This window comes from Urocitellus parryii, chromosome 1 (genome assembly GCF_045843805.1).
Source record: "Urocitellus parryii isolate mUroPar1 chromosome 1, mUroPar1.hap1, whole genome shotgun sequence".
NCBI lineage: Eukaryota > Metazoa > Chordata > Mammalia > Rodentia > Sciuridae > Urocitellus > Urocitellus parryii.
In genome coordinates, this window is record NC_135531.1 from 214176129 (window position 1) to 214194287 (window position 18159).

Sequence of the window (18159 nt, forward strand, 5' to 3'; positions counted from 1 at the left end):
AAAATGAGAGCAGGTTCTAGATTTCTAGATTCCTGGCTTTTAGTTCACAAGAAACAGTGTGTTTCAGAAAGTAAGTGCTCTTGATTTCACCTGTACTTGTGTAAGGAATGGGCCTTTCCAAAAAAGCAAACCAAACAAAGACAACAATAACTGACTTCCTTTGTGAGCATTTGGTCTCTCTGTACTTAATTTTCCTGATGCAGAAAGTGGGCACAGCACCATGGAACCTACCCAATGGATGCCCAGAAAAACAGCATTGATTGCATTAATTTGCTGTGGCTGCCACAACAAAGTACCATAGACTGGGTGATTTAAATAACAGAAATATTTACTCACAATTCTAGAGGCCAATGAGTCAGAGATTGAGGTATCCAAATGGATGGTTTCTTCTGAACCCTCTCTCCTTTGGTCTGCAGTGGCCATCTTCTCCCTGTGTCTTCATCTGGTCCCTTTCTACCTGTTTATGCCCTATTGTCTTCTTCTTGTGAGGACTCTAGTCATATTGGTTGAAGGCCCAGTGCCAGGACCTCATTTTAACTTAATTATCTCTTTAAAGACCCTATCTCCAGTTATACAGTCAAAACTAAGATACTGGCGATTAACACTTCATGAGTTGTGTGGGGAGTGATCTTGGGGAGAGACATATTTCAGCCCAGAACACTAACCCTAAAGAATTTGATTTTACAAACATGGAGTCGCGTCCAGGCTGATTTTTAAATGCTAATGGTGTAAGTATTGTCACTGGGCAGCAATTACTCCATTCCCTGCTGCCCCCTGCCTTCTGTGGCTGCCTATTCCTGCTCTTTTTCTTGGTCCTAGAATGAGATCAACAAGGCAGTCAGAGTAGGTCACAGAAATATCCAGAAACTCAGATTTCTTGCTGAGTGAATGAAAGGAATCATCATCCAAGTGTCTTTGTTTAAATTACCACGTTTATTTATGTCAACACAAAATACAACAATTTACAAAACAACCATTTTATCTTCATGTAACATAACTCTTCCATGAATAGAAGTACTACTGTTAATGTTTTGGCCTTTTCAAGGTCCTGCCTTAGGTCAAAACCACATTTAAAGAATGAGCAGATTCTTCCCTAGTACACACACAAAGGAAACTTCTATTTTCTAAAAATCTCATTTCAGTAATTGTTCAAAACAGCACAAGCAGTCTCATGTACAAGGGACTGCTACCGCTGTGTCACTGGCAGTGCCTCTGCAGGTTGCTCTAGACGTCCCCATTAATAACGGAGTGGCACATCAGTCCTTCAGATGTCCAAGGAGATTGTTCAGTAATCCTTCTCATAGAGCCCAGTCCTCCCTAAATGTATGATTTACCTGAGTTGTTTAAAAACCGGGATTTGAGGGGGTCTCCAAGTGATCAAATGTACACACATCAATCGGCTAGGACTGAAGAAACTTGGAGATTACACTGGCAATTCAATGGACAACCATGAAGCCTCCGGTATGTAGGAACTCTATAAGACTTCTCATTACAATTTAATCAAAGCTAATAAACATTGCACAAAAGTACAACTCACCTGGATTCCAGTGCTGTAACTGCTATTTGTTTAGTACATTTCAAACAAATGTTATTGCTTAACTAATACAACGTTTCTATCATTTTAACAACAAAAGAGGCAGTCCCATGCAGTGGAAAGAGGAAATGCCTTGGAGTAAAAAGATGTGAATTCTGATCCCAGTTCTTCTACTCATCCCAGTTCTTCTACTCATCCTTTGTTTCCTTGCAAGGATCAAATGAGATGAAAGTGCTTTCTGACACAGCAGAAACCATAAGGAAAAACATCCTACAGTGGCCATCTCGCCAATCAACCGATGGACCCCTAATTGTCCAAGTGTATTTTGTAAGTAAAATCTTACTTCTTAAATGTGTGGTGTGCATCAACCACACGTAGCTGAAATGTGCACGTTGGGTTATGCAGATGGGAAAAGAACGTAGATTTAAAAATCTGCAATTCATGAGGGAGTTGTGTACTCTCCATGTGCTTGATTTGCAGCCATTGAAACATTTGTTCTGTTTACCCCATGTTCCTTTTATATTTCTGGAACTCTCTTTGAATAAGCCAACCATTTAAGGTAATTTTTCAAAAAGAAATGAAAACTCTCATGTGACAATTACAGGTTTAGGAGACTCTGACACTGAGTAAGATGATTGAGAAATAAGGGAGAAGTAACAGTTTGAAAACTCAAGGACAAGAAGGAAACTGAGCACAGATTATTTTCCAGGTAATTTAAAAATAAGCTAAATGGTAGGGTTATTATTTTTGATTTTACTAGTGACTTAATTTATAAATTACTTCATCCTCATTTGTAAAACAAAGTGTCTGTTTGTGTACCTGACTTACAGGTTGCATACAAATTCACAGAAATGATCAATCTTACAATTTGGGATATCTGTGGAAGAAATGCATCCTTTCAACTGAAGTGAAATCAGAATCTCAATTCTCCTGGTTTAAAATAAAACTTCCTTTAGGATGGATTTACCTCAGTTTAGAATAACTGCAAGTGTGGGTACACAATACAAGCGTATGGACTTTGTAACTTTGCCGGGACAAAGACTTTAGGTAGCTGTACTCCTGAAACAAAAGCGATTCTAATTTTCAACATTTTTCAAATGCAAATCAGGCCCCCATGAATCATTTTGATGATTATTTGAAGCATTAATGCAACAGAGTTAGTATTCCTCAAATGATCGCCAAAGTCACCTCTATGCTAAGGAAATTCCTCTTCTTGATTACTTTGAACCTGTCAACATAGTGTCTCACCTTCATACAGAGAATGACTGATCTCCAAATGACCTATTATTATCTTAGGCCAACCTCTTCTTGAAGCAACAGAGAAAGGAAAATAAAATAGTGCATTAACATTTCACATCAGTGAAGCCAACTTTTCAAGTGGTTCTAGCCTTCTGTGGTGAGATCCACTTTTTGTTTTTCCCTGTGTTTATAGGTTACATTTTTAAAAGTACTAGTGGAGCCTCTGTACAGTGGATTTGTTCCCTAAAAGAAAAAAAAAAGTTCAGATGAAAGTCTGCACACTTTGTTATGATACTATTTTAATATTCCTAGGTATTTTTATTATAGTTTAAATTGGAAGATGAGAGTCAATTTCAATCTTGGAAGCCATTGGAATAATTTTGATTCATTTGATATTTCATACTCTTAGCATTTTCAAGATATAGTGCCACTGCAAGTTGCTCTATATCTTTGCTTTTTTCTAATAGGTGAAACTAGTCCCACATGGGTATTCTGTGTGTGTAAGGGTGGGGGGGGGTCAGTGTGTGTGTGACCCAGGGACTCGAGCATGCTAGGCAAGTGCTTGGACTGCTGAGCTATACCCTCAGCCCTCCACATGGGCATTCTAAAAATCTTACCCTCATTGGAAACACACTGATTTATGGATAGAAAACATGTTTACTTGTTCTATTACCTGTTTTGCCAGCGCTGAAAACAGTGTTCAGCTGATATCAGGTACTCAATATGCATTGAATGGGCAGAATGAACACCAATTGGTGAACCAAAAGTGAGAGATAAGGTAACGTGAACAGTGGGAAAAGTGAAACGGATAGAAACATAACACATATGAATGACATAGTATCTGTCTTGAAGCTGCTGTTGGTGAGTTATCAGACAGGGCGCTATAACGTTGTGTAAATGAGATCAAATCTGAGAAGGGGGAGCAGCTAGCTGCTTGGAAGGAGCACAGACAGATCCCCTGGACAGCTAACACTTGCTCTGGAGAGCAGAAGAACTTTCTGGCATATGCTTACTAGATAAAACTGAGTGTAAAGCAGATGACTGCAAGTGACTGGTATGTAAAACCCTGGGTTCACAAATGAGTGGTGGTCTGAAGGCAAACAGCACAAAATGGCTTGGCCCCTGGGGCCATTGGGAGATTGAGAGTCGATGCCCAGAGAACACAGCTGTGTTCAGAGGACAAAGCCTATTGAGCTGTCCTAGGCAGGAGCAAGGGATCTCTGTGAGGTACAGTGTCTTCTCTCCTAATTTCCAAGGTTGACGCACAGGCTTTGGCATCAGACAGTCTGTGTTCAAACCCAGCCTATCAGGTGACTTTACTTAAGCAACCCTAGGCCTTGATGTGCTCATCTATTAAAGAAGGATTAACAAATTCCCTACTCTGTCCATGAGATAAGATCCTATTGTACTGTGTCTAGAACATACTAACTGTTCAATGCATGCTGCCTCTTCTTATTAGTTCTTACTTATAACTTTTCTTCAAATTTGGAAGTTTCTTTTCCTTTAGATCCTGAAGAGAGTTATAAAGATATTTTCTGATAGGGCTTTGGAAGTCTTAACATTTCCAAACCTATATGTGTGAAGTCCAGATACTATCTCTGAGTTACGTTGGTCTCTTTATTCCATGAATTGTAGAGATAGTCATATTTTGTAGACATAAATTTAAAAAAAAAGAAGATTGTATTTGCTATCTCAGAACATTTCTTTTCTTTTTTTCCAGTACCAGGGATTGAACTCAGGAGCACTCAACCACTGAGCCACATGCCCAGCCCTATTTTGTGTTTTATTTAGAATCAGGGTCTCATTGAGTTGCTTAGCACCTCGAAATTGCTGAGGCTGACTTTGAACTTGCCATCCTCCTGCCTCAGCCTCCTGAGCTGCTGGGATTACAGGCATGTGTGCAGGGCTATCTCAGAACATTCTTTCAGCTCTCAGAAGAACTGAGCAAAACAAAAACATTCCCTGACCTCTTCTACACATTGCCTTTGGACTTGCTACAGGGCCTTCCTTGTGAGCAGTCGTCAGACCCATACCCAGTGGCTCAACCTCTGACACAGTGCCTTTGGAGATAGATGCTATCTCTCTGTTGAGGGCAAATAGGAAAAGGTAGCTTGGCTGCTGGTGGATGAGGGTGAAGGTCAGGTTATTGCATTGTTCCTACTTCTGAGCTCAGCCTGGATAATTCTGAAGGATCTCTAGTCCTTATTCCTCAAAACCGTGGAATTTTTGAGGGTGAATGGCAGATTGGTGTGGTCTCTGATGATGGTAGAGTCTCATTTGGAAACAAAAAGCATGCATGGAATTCTTTGAAGTTTAGAACACTAGTATCTACTTGGTTACAGAAGAACAAAGGACCTGGCTAAAGAGGCAAGGTAGAAAACCTAAGAGGTGCAGGCTGGAAATGAAGGGCAGAGCCTCTGCTGAAGGAAGGAAACTTACTGAATAGAAAAGGAATTCTGGAAGAATAAATAGACTATGAGCGGGGCCAGACCTTCGTAGGGCCAAGCACTTGTTTGTAGGTCCTACCCCATGTCATCTTGAACATATTAAAATGCATCCACATTCCACATTAATTAGAATTTTTTTGTGCTATAAAGGTGGGGGGGGGGATTTGAAATGCAACTGACGGAATAATGTTATTTTGTAGATATTTAGTTGAATGTTTAATTTTGTGCAGTTTTTATTCTGTATTTTAAAACAACATCAACAACAAACATTTAGGTCTGTGATATTTTTTTGGAGGGTGGATGATGGGTAAAGCAGACTCCATTACAGGAGGAGGTTGAGGAGGAAGTATAAAGGTAGAGCATGAGCAAGTCCCTGTTGCAGACAGAGGTGTGTATAATGGAGCGGTTCTTGACCTCAGCTGATGTTCAGAGCCCAGGAGAATGGGTGCAAGTAGGGTCATCAGTATCAGATGTGCCTGCATTTGTGCTGTGCAGACTGCAGTGGCCCTGCTTGGAGTTTCAGCTGAATATAGACTTGGGTCCTCCCCATTTCGGGAGAGTCTCCACTCCATTGTTTAGACAGTTTTCCCCTAATCATCTGGAGTGACCAGGCTGATTTTCCCCCAAGGAATATAGGGGTTCTAATTTAGGCTGTGTATTCTGCAAAAGCAATGGCACATTTTTTTTTTCAAGCTTGGAAAAAAGTGGTAATAAGAAAATTCTGTCATGACCCACAGCTTCCTTAATGATCGCCTAACTGCCAAAAGCAGACCTGATTTGCTTAGCACAGTGCAAAATCAATCCATGACTGCAAGAAATGTCAGCCTGAACATTTTTTTTTGCCTCAAGTTAATGACTTGTCATCCTAGAAAAAAATGTCTCATCAAAGATGAATTTAAATATCTTCCATTTGTGTTTTCATAAGGAATATGCAAGGGGACTTATAAGTATAATAAAAAGGTAACCTTTCTTTACAGCTCTGATAAAAAGTTTCAGGAGGCAAGAGTGAAGACTTTCCTGTCCTAACTTCTGTCACCTTAAGAGTCCAATGGGGCCCTATGGGTACAGGAGACCCTACTGACCCTTTTGTCCCCCAGTTTTAAAGATCAGTCGAATTCTTGGGGAAAAAATAGGTTTTATATAAAAACTGAATTAAATTGAAGATCTTTAAATGTATGCACTGAGCAACACTAATTTTTTTTCTAGGAGGATATATTAGAGAAATTTGAACTGAATTATTTGAATTAAACCTCTTTTGCATCCAAGTGAATAATTATTTCCATCATTATCTAGTCAGGAACATCACACATTTGTTATTCGAGGAAACTCGACAGAACAAGGGAATAATATTTTTTCATTTATGGTTTTATCTGTTTAATGCATGTTTTTGTCCCATTTTAGTTGAAGAAACAGCAAAAAATTGGTATTTGAACTGTAGTCATGTTCTACATCCAGAGGGAGAACAATTTATGTTTTGGGGAAATTAACTGTTAATTAAAATATTATTTTAAAGATATTAATCATTTGGCAGCACTCATGCCTTGGTATGAGAACATTAAAATATGCTGGTTGGTAGATAGGCATCATATAAATGCCCAACTGCCTGTTTGTCAAACACCTTCTTGTTATTTCTGGGAGGATCAACAAAAGGTTGTGTTTGGAAGAGCAACTAATGATTAGGGTTCTATTCCACCTGCAGCTAAGGTTTGGGAAGTCCCTTAATGGTTCTCAGCTTCAGTTCGCATATCTTCAAAATGGGGACACCAAGACTACTTTACAGGGCTGACAGTTGTCCAACTATTTGCTGCTGTTGCTCTTTGTGCTGACTTACCCACATTGTTTTGTCTGCTCACCCTTCTGACCATTGCCAAGCATTTACTTGGCAGTTGGTGAAAGTTAAGATTAATATCTGTGGCCATTGTATCAGGCAAAATTAACTATCCCACAACTTTGGCCTCATTATCACTATGTTCTAAGTCACCCAGAGAAACCATCAGATCATGTTTTACATTGTTAAGGATGGATCAATTATTCCATAGTTTACTTTCCTGAAGGGTTTTGTTCAGTTGTGAAAAATCCATACATATGCCAAGAGGAAAGTTATTTAACAAACCTCCAAAGACCCATTACCAGAACCAACAGTTATCAAGATTTTGCCCAAACTACTTTTACTATCTCTCCCTCCCACCCTCTCTTTAGGCTGAATTATTTCAAAACAGATCCCAGCCTTCATTTCCTTTCGCCCTTGTATACTTCAATTTGCATCTCTAAAAAGGATGGATATTTTCTAGTAAAGACATCATGCCTAATGGTATTTGATCAAGTTAAGCATATTTCCTTGCTATTATTCTAATATCTAGTGTGTATTTATCTTTTCCCCAGTTGTTTTAAAATATATTTTTATAGTTGGACTGTGCAAATCAGGATCCAAAGAAGATCCATACCTCACATTTGGTGATTGTATCCAAAGGCACTTTTAAAGGGAAGATAAAGTAGATAAAAATTTTCATTGTCCTTAGTCCTGCATAATATATTATGATTAGTTTAAAATATGACTGCCTAAAATATAGGTATCCCTTATTGAGATAAAATTATGCAAAAGGGAAAATTCTGTTTGCTTTAGAAATTGAAAATATTGTATAGGCTCAGAGAAAACAGCGTTAACATCAATTTATTTGGGCAGATGAGCCCAAAGGAGCATTGTGTTTGCCTGTATTTCTCCAGTGATGTCACTGTTTTGAGACTCAGCAATGTAAGATAATTGCTATTAGATAGCTAGACACACCATTAGAGATAGAGAGATTAAATTAAAACCATGAAATTGTTTCTAGGGGTCTCTAGAAATGTAATTATCCTCCTGTGGAATAGAAACACATAAAATTGTAGTCCTGTTTTCTGTTTGCCTATTGTGAAGAGAAGACACAAATTATGTCTATTGATATTTGAAGGTTGATACTTTTTTTTTCAGGTAGCTGTTTAAAATTTATGTTTTCAGAAAAACTGCCTGGTGTTTAAAAAGTCTTCTCAACTTTGCTTTGTAACCTATTATATGAGTAACAAGTATTTCCGTGAAAATTGGCATGAACTGTCAGACTATTCAAGAACATTATTCCATTAGCTATAGCATAACTAATTCATGGAAATATGTAGATCCAGCACCTATGTGTTATCAAATGGAGCCCAAGGGATCCTCCTGGTGGTGAAGAGGCACTGAATAGAATATACCTCCATGATGTCCCTAATTTGCTGTATGAGGAATTTCACAGGACTCTTCTGAGAGGTGGAGATATCCACTGCACTGAGAAGCAATGCATGTCATGAGGGACACCTGTGGCCAGACAATGGATGAAGAGGTTTGCTTCCAAAGCAGAACAGAAACTAAAACTATTGGGATCATGACAAGGGCGGTAGGGAAAAATGTGACACCTAAACTCTTTTTTAGACAGAAGAAAGTGGAGTCCCTCTCCCATCCTTTCTGCCTGGACCACTGCACTGAGAGTAGCCCTGAGTTTAGACATACCGTTTGCCACTTGGCCTTTGATCGTTCTGCTTCAAATTTGGCAACTTCTTTGCGATCATGAAATGACACCAGCAGCTTCCAGATGCACAGGAGGACAACTCCGATGAGAAGAATAGCCAGTGAAACCCCCAACATGATCATAGGAATGTTCGGAGGTTTTGGACAGTCTGTGGAAACAAATGAAATTATGTTAAGAAGCAGCTGGCATTATCAATGTTTTGACGTAGGAAAGCTTTGTTGTGGTTGTTGTTGTGATGGGGATTGAACTCAGGGCCTTGAACACTTGAACATACTAGGCAATCACTCTACCACTGAGCTCAGTCTCCAATCCATGGAAAGATATTTCTCACTGGGTTTTCCTTTTAGACATTTTTTACAATAGAGGGTAAATATTGACACCTTTTTTTGTCTTGCTGAAATTTTAAAAAGCAAGTTATTTGTTGAAGGATAACTCTATTTCTTTAAAGAAGAGCAAAAGACAAAAGGAAGTGTTTGGTCATTCAAAGTAAATAAATATAAAGTGTTTGTGTGTGTGTGTGTGTGTGTGTGTGTGTGTGTGTGTGTGTGGTGCTGGGGATTGAATCCAGAGCCTTGTGCATACGAGACAAGCACTCTACCAACTGAGCTATATTCCCAGCCCCAGTATAGAGTTTTTTATGCTCTTGGATTCTGCATGTTCAAGATACAACCAACTATGGATTGAAAATATTGGGGAAAAAATGTGTCTGTTTTGAACATATAAGGGCTTTTTTTCCTTGCTACTATTTTTTGTTACTATTGTAACAAAAAAAATGGGTAGAATTTACGTTGTATTAGGTACTATAAGTAATCAAGGATGATTTAAAGCATATGGGAAGATGTGCTTAGGTTATATGCAAATACTATCCCATTTTACATAAGAGGGCTTACACACCTGCAGATTTTGGTATCTGCAGGGGATCTGGAACCAATCACCTTGCAGGTACCAAGGAGGACCATATACTTGATGGCTGACTTGAAAAGAGCTAATTAGAATCCAGAAGAGTGACAATTAATGCACATAGATATTTCAAGCACCATGAAAAAGAAACTATAGCCTTAATCAATAATGATGGTCTCTTTTGAGTACATGAAAAAGTAGAAATGGAGTGAGTGAGTGAGTGTGTGTGTGTGTGTGTGTAAGTGTAATGCTTGCAGACACCTTTTCATTGATCTTCCTGAATTAAGAGCAGTCTAGGAGATCATATTATAAAATTATGTAGAACGTATCCCCTGAAAGGTTACTGTTTGCTGTGGCTTCCTTTTGTTGTTGTTGTTTGGTTGTGTTTTTAAAGCAGTGCTCTGCTTTCCTGGAAAGTTTCTGGGGAGGGTTGGGTTTGATTCCCATCTGATGAACAGCAGCTGTGAGAATCAAGTCATGTCCTTCGACCTCCTCTGTAAAACAAAGCTCACTGTTCCCTCAACTTTCCTGATGATGGTAATAAGCTGAGGTGCGCATGTTTATTAAACCTACAACTTCCTAGGCTCTTTGCCTGAGATTCTGATTCAATGGGTCTTGGATGAGGCCACAGACTTTTTTTTTTATTAAGGGTGTTCCTAATGATTCTTATCCTCAGGGAAGTTAGAAAAATTAGATGTTCTGTATGGTCCTCTCCACTTGAAGAGTTCATGAAATGTTATTTTGACTCTATTGAAAGTATTAATATAATTTTGCAATTATCCAGTACCTCCCTTCATTGACAGCAAAATGACTAATCATCCTTGCACTATGCCTAGGAGATGATACATTTCTTAATGAAATGTTATAATTAAGCTCTCCTTTTGCTTTCATGGAAAAAAATACCATATAAAAATGATCATTAAATATCTGCAACCCTCTGCAAGAAGAGAGGCAAAATCCATGGTATCTGGGGGAGGAAGCTATTCATGCTTAGTTTATCCTAACTCTTATTGCTCTTTGATAAGGAGAGTTATACACATAGAGGATATAAATATATCTCCAAGCTGCTTTTCAGGTGGGCTCTATAACTGATCTGAATCAAAAGGGGCCTAATGATGCATGCCTGGCCTTTTGTTCTTTGTAGAAATCACATAAGAAGATAGGGAAGAAATAACAAAAGTTGCTAATGACATAGCTACTACAGAACAAAGATCTAAAGACCCTGTTCTCGCCTCTAATAGGTTAGCTCAGTTCCTGAAAAGAAAGCAAAAGGGCTTATGTCAATGAAAAATATAACCCATATTGCAATAGTTTGGTTAAGAAATGGGTTAGAGTGGGGCATTGTGCATTGCCTCTCAAAGAAGGATGAAGCTTGCTAAGACAGAAAGTGAATTAGGAGGACTCCCCAGAAGGGAATAAAGTGGGAAGAGGAATGACTTAACAGAGATAATTATTTTAAGAACTTAAATCCACTGGGCACTGTGTATTTCTCAAAGATTTTGGTTCAAGTATCAAAGCAAATATTACAGAACAGAGATCTTCACTTTTTATACTTTCTTTGACATTTCTTTTGATACTCAGACTGAAGTTAGATTTCTGAGTGGGAGTGAGAGTCTCCTCCATCACTGTGTGATGTTTCCTATAGAGTCCAGGTCGATGCTACACCTAATTCTAGGGTGCTGAGTGTTCAATGCTGCTGCTTAGTCTAATCTGGTAGCTCTAGCATATGTGACTATTGAGCACTCGGAATATGGCTTTTCCAAGTTAAGTTGTGCTATTGGTGTAAAATAAACACTGATTTTGAACACATACTCTGAAAACGTGTAAAATTTCTCATTAACAATTTTTATATTGATTCCGTGTTGAAGTGATAGTATTTGAATAAAAGCAAAATTTATTTCATGTGTCTTTTACTGTTTCATGTGGTTACTGAAATTTTTAAAATCATATATATGGTTCTGAAAACAATTCGGTTGGATATGCTGATCTAACATGTTTTGTGATTCACATGTTTGTTATGATCATACAGCCAGTGGGAGGCAGTATAGTACAGTGGTTAAGAGCACAGGCTCCAAGCCAGACAGTTGGAACTTCTCGACCAGCTCTGGTGCTTAATTAGTGCAAGATGCAGCAAATCATTTATGTCTCTATGCCTCAGTTTCCTTGCCTATACAACAAAAGTACTTGCCTTGTACGGTGAATGTAGTTTACATATATTAAGTGAATTATACATGTAAAATATATAGAATGACAGCTTGCATTTGGTATTGGTAAGGGCTCCATAAGCTAGAGTTGCTCTTATATTACTAGTAGTAGTACTGATGTTATAGCAAATGCAGTCTTCTCCCTTTTCTTCCTCTAAACCACAAGGATCTGGATCCTCCACGCTGGAACCTACAGGTTCAACATCAGCAGTAGTTGGCACCTTCTAGCCAGGAAAGCTCTTCCACTCTCATTCCTTGACTGTGACATGCTTTTAGGCTCTGAAAATTTCTGCAGAGGTAAGAAGATGAAGAATTTCTGCCTGTGTCCACCAAAGCCCTGGTGGGGCTTCACTGGTTCCTTTTTCCCATTTGCTTGGAGGATGTGGGAAGCATTAACCTCCCTTCCCCTTCCTAGGTGCTCATTTTGTCTCTTTTCTATCCAGTCTTCCAATTGTCCTTCCAGATTTCCAGGTCTGAAAGCTGTGGGAGGGGAGGGACTTCTGATTTCCGGGGTGGGCTCTGCCCTCAGGGCGTCTGTAAGCACTAGGCCTACCCAGGAAATAGGGCATGTGTGAAGGAAGAGGCATCATTAGAGCCATCAGGGGACTCCAGTGACGCCTCAGGGAGGTAATTTTTCCCCTTCACTTTCCCCACTACAAAAGCACAGAGATAAATACAATACTATAATAACATGCATCAGGGCGTCTGTGTGGGCTCTGAAGGATGGCATGTTGATGTGCCACTCATATTGTGTGGAAGAATAAAAGAATAGCCGACAGTTTTGTAATGAGGAAGCATTTATCAGCCGAAGGCATGTTTCTCTCTCTCTCTCTCTCTCTCTCTCTCTCTCTCTCTCACACACACACACACACACACACACACACACATGCACAACACATCAAACCAGTAAGATACAAAACCTTTGAATTAAAAACAGGGTCAGGGGCCTGTTCTGGAAATTTATTTTTTGGGATGTGTGTGTCCAATAGAATTTATATCACACAGGATGGCTTTGATTCCAAGATAACCTCTAAAGCCACTGTCACAGTCACAAATAGAAGGTTAGGGGTGTAATTGGAGAATCTGACTTTATGAAATAGATAATGAGGAGGCAGGGGTTTTGTATTAGAAAGTAATTCATCCTTGTTCATCAGGATTCACCTTAAGTTTCCTTAACTGAACAATGCAAGCTGCATGTTGTGTATGCATTTCAAGGAAGGTGATTTACACGGGATTTTTCAAGAGCAAGTCTCCAGGAGCATTCTGCCTACCTGAGCTTCAAAATCAAGTTCACACTCATCCTCTCGAATGGTGATGACTTCTCTCTCTCCCTGCCCCTCAGCACAGCAATGCAGTATTTTTCTGATCATGTTTTCTTGATCGAATTATGATGTGTTGAACTTGCTTTCTGGTTATGATTGTATTGTTTTGGTTATTATGCTCTTAGGTGATACCAATTTGACCTTGGTTTCACATTCAGGACTAACTTAAGTTCTGTCAGCACATTGAAGAGCAAGCACAGACAGCAAACGAACCTCTGTCTTATTGCCTGGCCTGATGCTGAGACCTGGACCAGAACTCAGGCTCTGGGGTTTTTTGTGGGGAAGAAGAGGTTGTGGACAAATTCTGATGAGGTCTGATTTAATGCAGCTGTCATTTGTGCTGGAAAGATTTAGGGAGGGACACATTATTAATTGAAGAAAGAAAATGAGGCACCTGTGAGGGTCTGAGAATGCAGCCAGGGGGGTTAGGGCAGCTGCTCACAGAGACAGCTCAGGACCAGCTGTGTTAGGGTCATGTTGTAAAAATACAGCATCCTGAGCCACACACATGGAGCCTGCTGATATAGTCTTTTTTTTTTTTTTAAACAAGCCTGCAGGTGGAATCTAGTACAAATGAAACTTTAGGAACAGTACCTTCTCCACTGCTTCCTTCTCTAACTAATATAAGCTTGGCTCTTCCCTTTGCTAAATGTGGAATTTTCAAGTGTTCCCCAAGTCCCAAACTGACTCCATGAGGTGATGTGGATGAAATTCCACAGAAGCAATGGACTCTTTGGCACCCTTTATGGGTCACTTCTTTCCTTATTTGCTGCTTCTTGTCCTTGTTGATTCCGAATTATCATTCAGTGACTCATCGCTGTAAGTTAGATATTGCCACATGTTTTACATTCAATCCTCAACTTGGCTCTTAGAAGAAAGTACTATTATTTTACAGATGAGGAAATAGAGACTGGGGCAAGTATCTTTCTGTTGAGCAACTATTAAATGGTAGCAGGATTTGAACGACGGTCTGATTCAATCCATTTAAAATCCGATAGATTCTCCCTGTTAGCTTTTCCAAAAGATAGACCTTTTGCTTATATTTCATTTCATCAGTTTACCTTTCTACTGTTCAGCAGTCAGCTTTCAGGGAGATGATGATTGGTGTAAATACAAGTCGTTGTGTTATCTGGTTTTCATAAAAGATACTGGAACACAACAAACCTTTTAATAGGTATCTCTCATTCTTTGGGAAAGTAGAGACACTTCATCTAAAATTGAATGTTTTTCCTGGCAAACTGCCTAAAGTGACCTTCTGGACATTTCCCCCGTGTAGAATATCACTTACCATTGACAATGGGGTGCAAGCCACTCACCTTTTTCGTTGATGCTGTGAATGATGGTTTTCCCCTCGTTATCTGTAGTTATTAGGAATGTAATAAGACATTCATTTTCTCCTTGCAGAGAGCAGGAAACAGAACTATCCTTTGAGAAATCTGCAGATAAAGAAGTCATTCATTAGGTTAAATGAGATTCCAAAGAGATTATTTATAAAGCAAAATAGTATTGAGTTTTAATATGGAAATGAGGATTTTCAATATTGCAGAATGAAAACTGAAAAGGCATAGGATTTTTCCCACCAAGGGAGATTTTCATTTTTAATTCATGTTCCACAAGAACAGCTCCAGATGTGGTCAATCAGGACTGACCATCAAATGTACCTATCAAACTGACACAGGCAAGATTTCAATGGAGTGAAAGAACTGCAAGGCAGGTGCCCACAGCTGTCTTGGGAATAGAATGGCCCTGATTATGGTAATGAGGGGGCTATATGTTCCTCTTTGCTGAGAGCATCTGGGAGGATGTCTAGATTACATTGCTGCACAGTCCAAATGGATACTGATACTTTTAAAGGGGCCTTCCTCACAATGGTGTAGTCAAGCTTGCTGGCCAAGTATTGTCACAACAGTAAAAATAAATTAATATTAGGAAACAGAGACTGCAGTGTTAGGTAGCTCAGGGTCCAACAGGATAAAGGTAAACTAGAGATTTAAAGGAACCCAGAATGACAGTATATTGTATCACTACAGAAATTGAAAATAAAGTAAAAGGCTAATCTTCAATCTGTTTGTTACAAATTTTAGTGGTTCAGCTCCTCTGCCAAGATGTAGCCTTTTCTGAATTAAAAATAAAGCAAAAACAACAACAAACCCTAAAGTTGCCTTGTAGTTACCCTACCTTCTAAATTGGAGACTTTTCAATGATACTATTACAAAGACTGTTTTTCAGAAACCTGAAGTAGAATGAGCATTTGCTCTTAACCCAAACTTCTGGGACATATGGTTAGATATTAGTGTGTTTGACACAATGGGTCAGAATATTAAAATTGAGACTACTCCAAATAATCTTGGACACATTTATAACTTCTCTCATTAGCTTAAAAACAACAAGGTGTTAATGAAACAGAATCTACCTGTGTTTCCCTGATCCTTACAAAGAGAAATAATAGCCCATTTGGGTACAAAAGTGCTACAGCTATTGGAAAGATAGAAATATAGGTCATTGTTTGTTGTCTTTCCATGTAATTTGTAAGATAAGAACGTGGCAAAGTCTGTGAGAAGTGTGCCTTGTATTATTCATGAAAACAGGACTGGTAAACATTTAGCATTATAATTAAGATTTTAGACAAGAGATTGAAGAGAATAAACTGTTTTTGAACTCATTGAAAACATTATTTATTTACATAGGAATATGAAGAAATCTAATTACAAACCATTCTAGCTTGGTCATTTCCAAATGTTTATGACTGTCTAAATCACCTGGGGTTTTTGAAAAGATGGATTCTGAGGCCTTACCCCCGGGTGGGGGGTATGCACAGGGCTGCATGGGAAGGGCTGGTATACACATGGGCACTTGGACTTTGAGTGTGTGGTTTAATAAGCAGTTTAATGAGATGATTCTGATTAGAAGGTTTGGGAACCTCTGGGCAACATGTGATTAGTGAAATCTGTGTCATTTCATGTGTTTGATTGCAAATGACACTGCATATGCAATTCATACTTCGATCACTTTGAGGGTCTTCACCCACAGCTGCCTACCTCATCCCTCCAATCACCTGGGATTCCTAAAGTCTCCAGGAAGGTGTTTTTTCTTAGTGCCATGTTTTCTTCCTTCCCTCTGTGCCCTGGCAGTGCGGGCCAACCCTGCTCCCTTGAATACACTTAATGAAACATTCTGCTCTCAGGTAGGAAATGTGTGGAATGGCTTATCATACCCATTTCAGTAATATTAATCCTGCTTTTTAATTTTCTTTTAAATAGCTGCACTGAAGCACAGGGAGGCTTACTTTCCTTGACCAGGATTACTTCAGTTTTAATGGAACTGCCAGTATGACCTTTGAGTCACGACTCCCATCTTGCTTTAATTACCACTCCTTTTCCTGTTATGGCTCTAGATGTAGCCTTATTTGTAGTGTTTGGGTATTGAGAAAGTATTATCAAATGTGCAATGAAAGATTTGCATAATTAGCTGTTAAAGTTTTCTTTTGTTGTTCATAAAAAAATGGCCCTTTCTTTTTTACTCTCCTTTGTGAGTGCCCACATCGCTGCTCTAGAATAATAGAGTGAAAATGTGATCTCCTGGTGGCCCATGAAATCACTCTCAGAGAAGGAAGAAATGTGAGAATGGGAATGATGAGGTTGGGGCTAGAAGGTCCAGGAAGGATGTGGAAATGGAAACTGTCTGTACCACTGAGGCAAGACAACCACGTGCTTTAAGCCCTCGGCTTTGGAATCAGTTAGCAATTCTCAGTGGAAACAGTTTCTCAAGGGAAAAAAATGCAGTTCTGTGGTCAAACATGTTTAGGAATCCCTCCCTTTGTCCCTCCTGGTGATTCACACACATATTTAATTTAATGTGCACAACAACTTTCAAAAGTCTGGCAAAAAAAGGGAAAAAAATTTAATTTCCCATCTCCAACATTTATATGACCATGGGTGCTTTTCTCCATTGAATGCTTTCAGAACTAGTGTCCCAAGAAACACTCTACGAGTACATGGATATTGGGGTAAATTAACATGACTCAGTAAAAGGAAGAGTGAGATTAAATCACATGTTCTTAGATGTGCCTGCCCAAGTCACTGACAGCACAATTTAGGATCAATTCACACACTTAGTAAAGTTATGCTTATTTTATTTTATTCTCCATGTCCTAGTGGGGGAAAGATGGGTTGCTAAAAGTCCCTGTGAAAGAGCAAATATGATGTGATCCGTTCAAGGAGGTGTGAGCAATAACAAAACTGGTTCATTCAAAACATGGCTTATAAAAAAGGCTCATTGGCAAAGTGGCTCTTAAATTTACAGTCTGACAAATACCTTTTTTTTCTCAAGTCCATCCAGATTAAATGGTATTAATAATCCAATTATTATTTTCAACCCCCAAGTTGGAAATACCTGAATCCCCCTCTCTTGAAGATAACTGGGCCAAATACACAAAAAGAATAATGTAAATATTCTAAATACCTCTCGAGACTGGCCTTCCTCTGAAATCCAAGCATTTGACAATCTACTCAGAAAACTATGTACTTAACATAGTAACGACCCATGGAAGCCATCATGATTTACATGTTTCTAAGGCTCTATCCCTTTTTCCTTCAGCACATTTGATTTCCCATGTTGCTAGTGAATTCAGTTCTAGTCATTTGTAGGCATTTTCTGCAATTTTTGCTCATTTCTAAGAGACATCTGGTAAATATTCCCACTGTTTGCTGTGAAATGAACCTAGAAGGAAATGCTGAGACTCAGTACTAGTTACTAATGTGGACAGCCCACAAATGCTGCTTCGCTCAGTGCTTTAATGTATCTTAAGTTTGGTATTCGTTTAAGGTACACACCATCTTGTCCCATTTACTGCTATTTGGCATGTTTATCTTTGGTCACCAGAAAAGCACTGATGAGGAGTGTTATGAGCACTAATCACATCCCTGCACATAGGGTAATTCAACTGTGCAGTCAGAACTCTCAATTTTGAAACAA

At 39.0% G+C, this 18159-nt stretch overlaps 1 protein-coding gene across 4 annotated transcripts in view; it reads right to left on the minus strand.

Moving 5' to 3' along the window:
* Positions 1-920: 920 nt before the first annotated feature.
* Itgb6 (integrin subunit beta 6) overlaps positions 921-18159 on the minus strand; it is a 119760-nt gene continuing 102521 nt past the window's right edge. For all 4 annotated transcript variants that reach the window (XM_026393078.2, XM_026393079.2, XM_026393074.2 and 1 more), the window contains 3 exons: positions 14502-14621; positions 8741-8907; positions 921-3016 (listed from right to left, as the gene is read on the minus strand). In XM_026393078.2, the coding sequence (XP_026248863.2) occupies positions 2918-3016; positions 8741-8907; positions 14502-14621 (386 nt within the window). In that variant the 3' untranslated portion in view covers positions 921-2917. The remainder of the gene's footprint in view (positions 3017-8740; positions 8908-14501; positions 14622-18159) is intronic.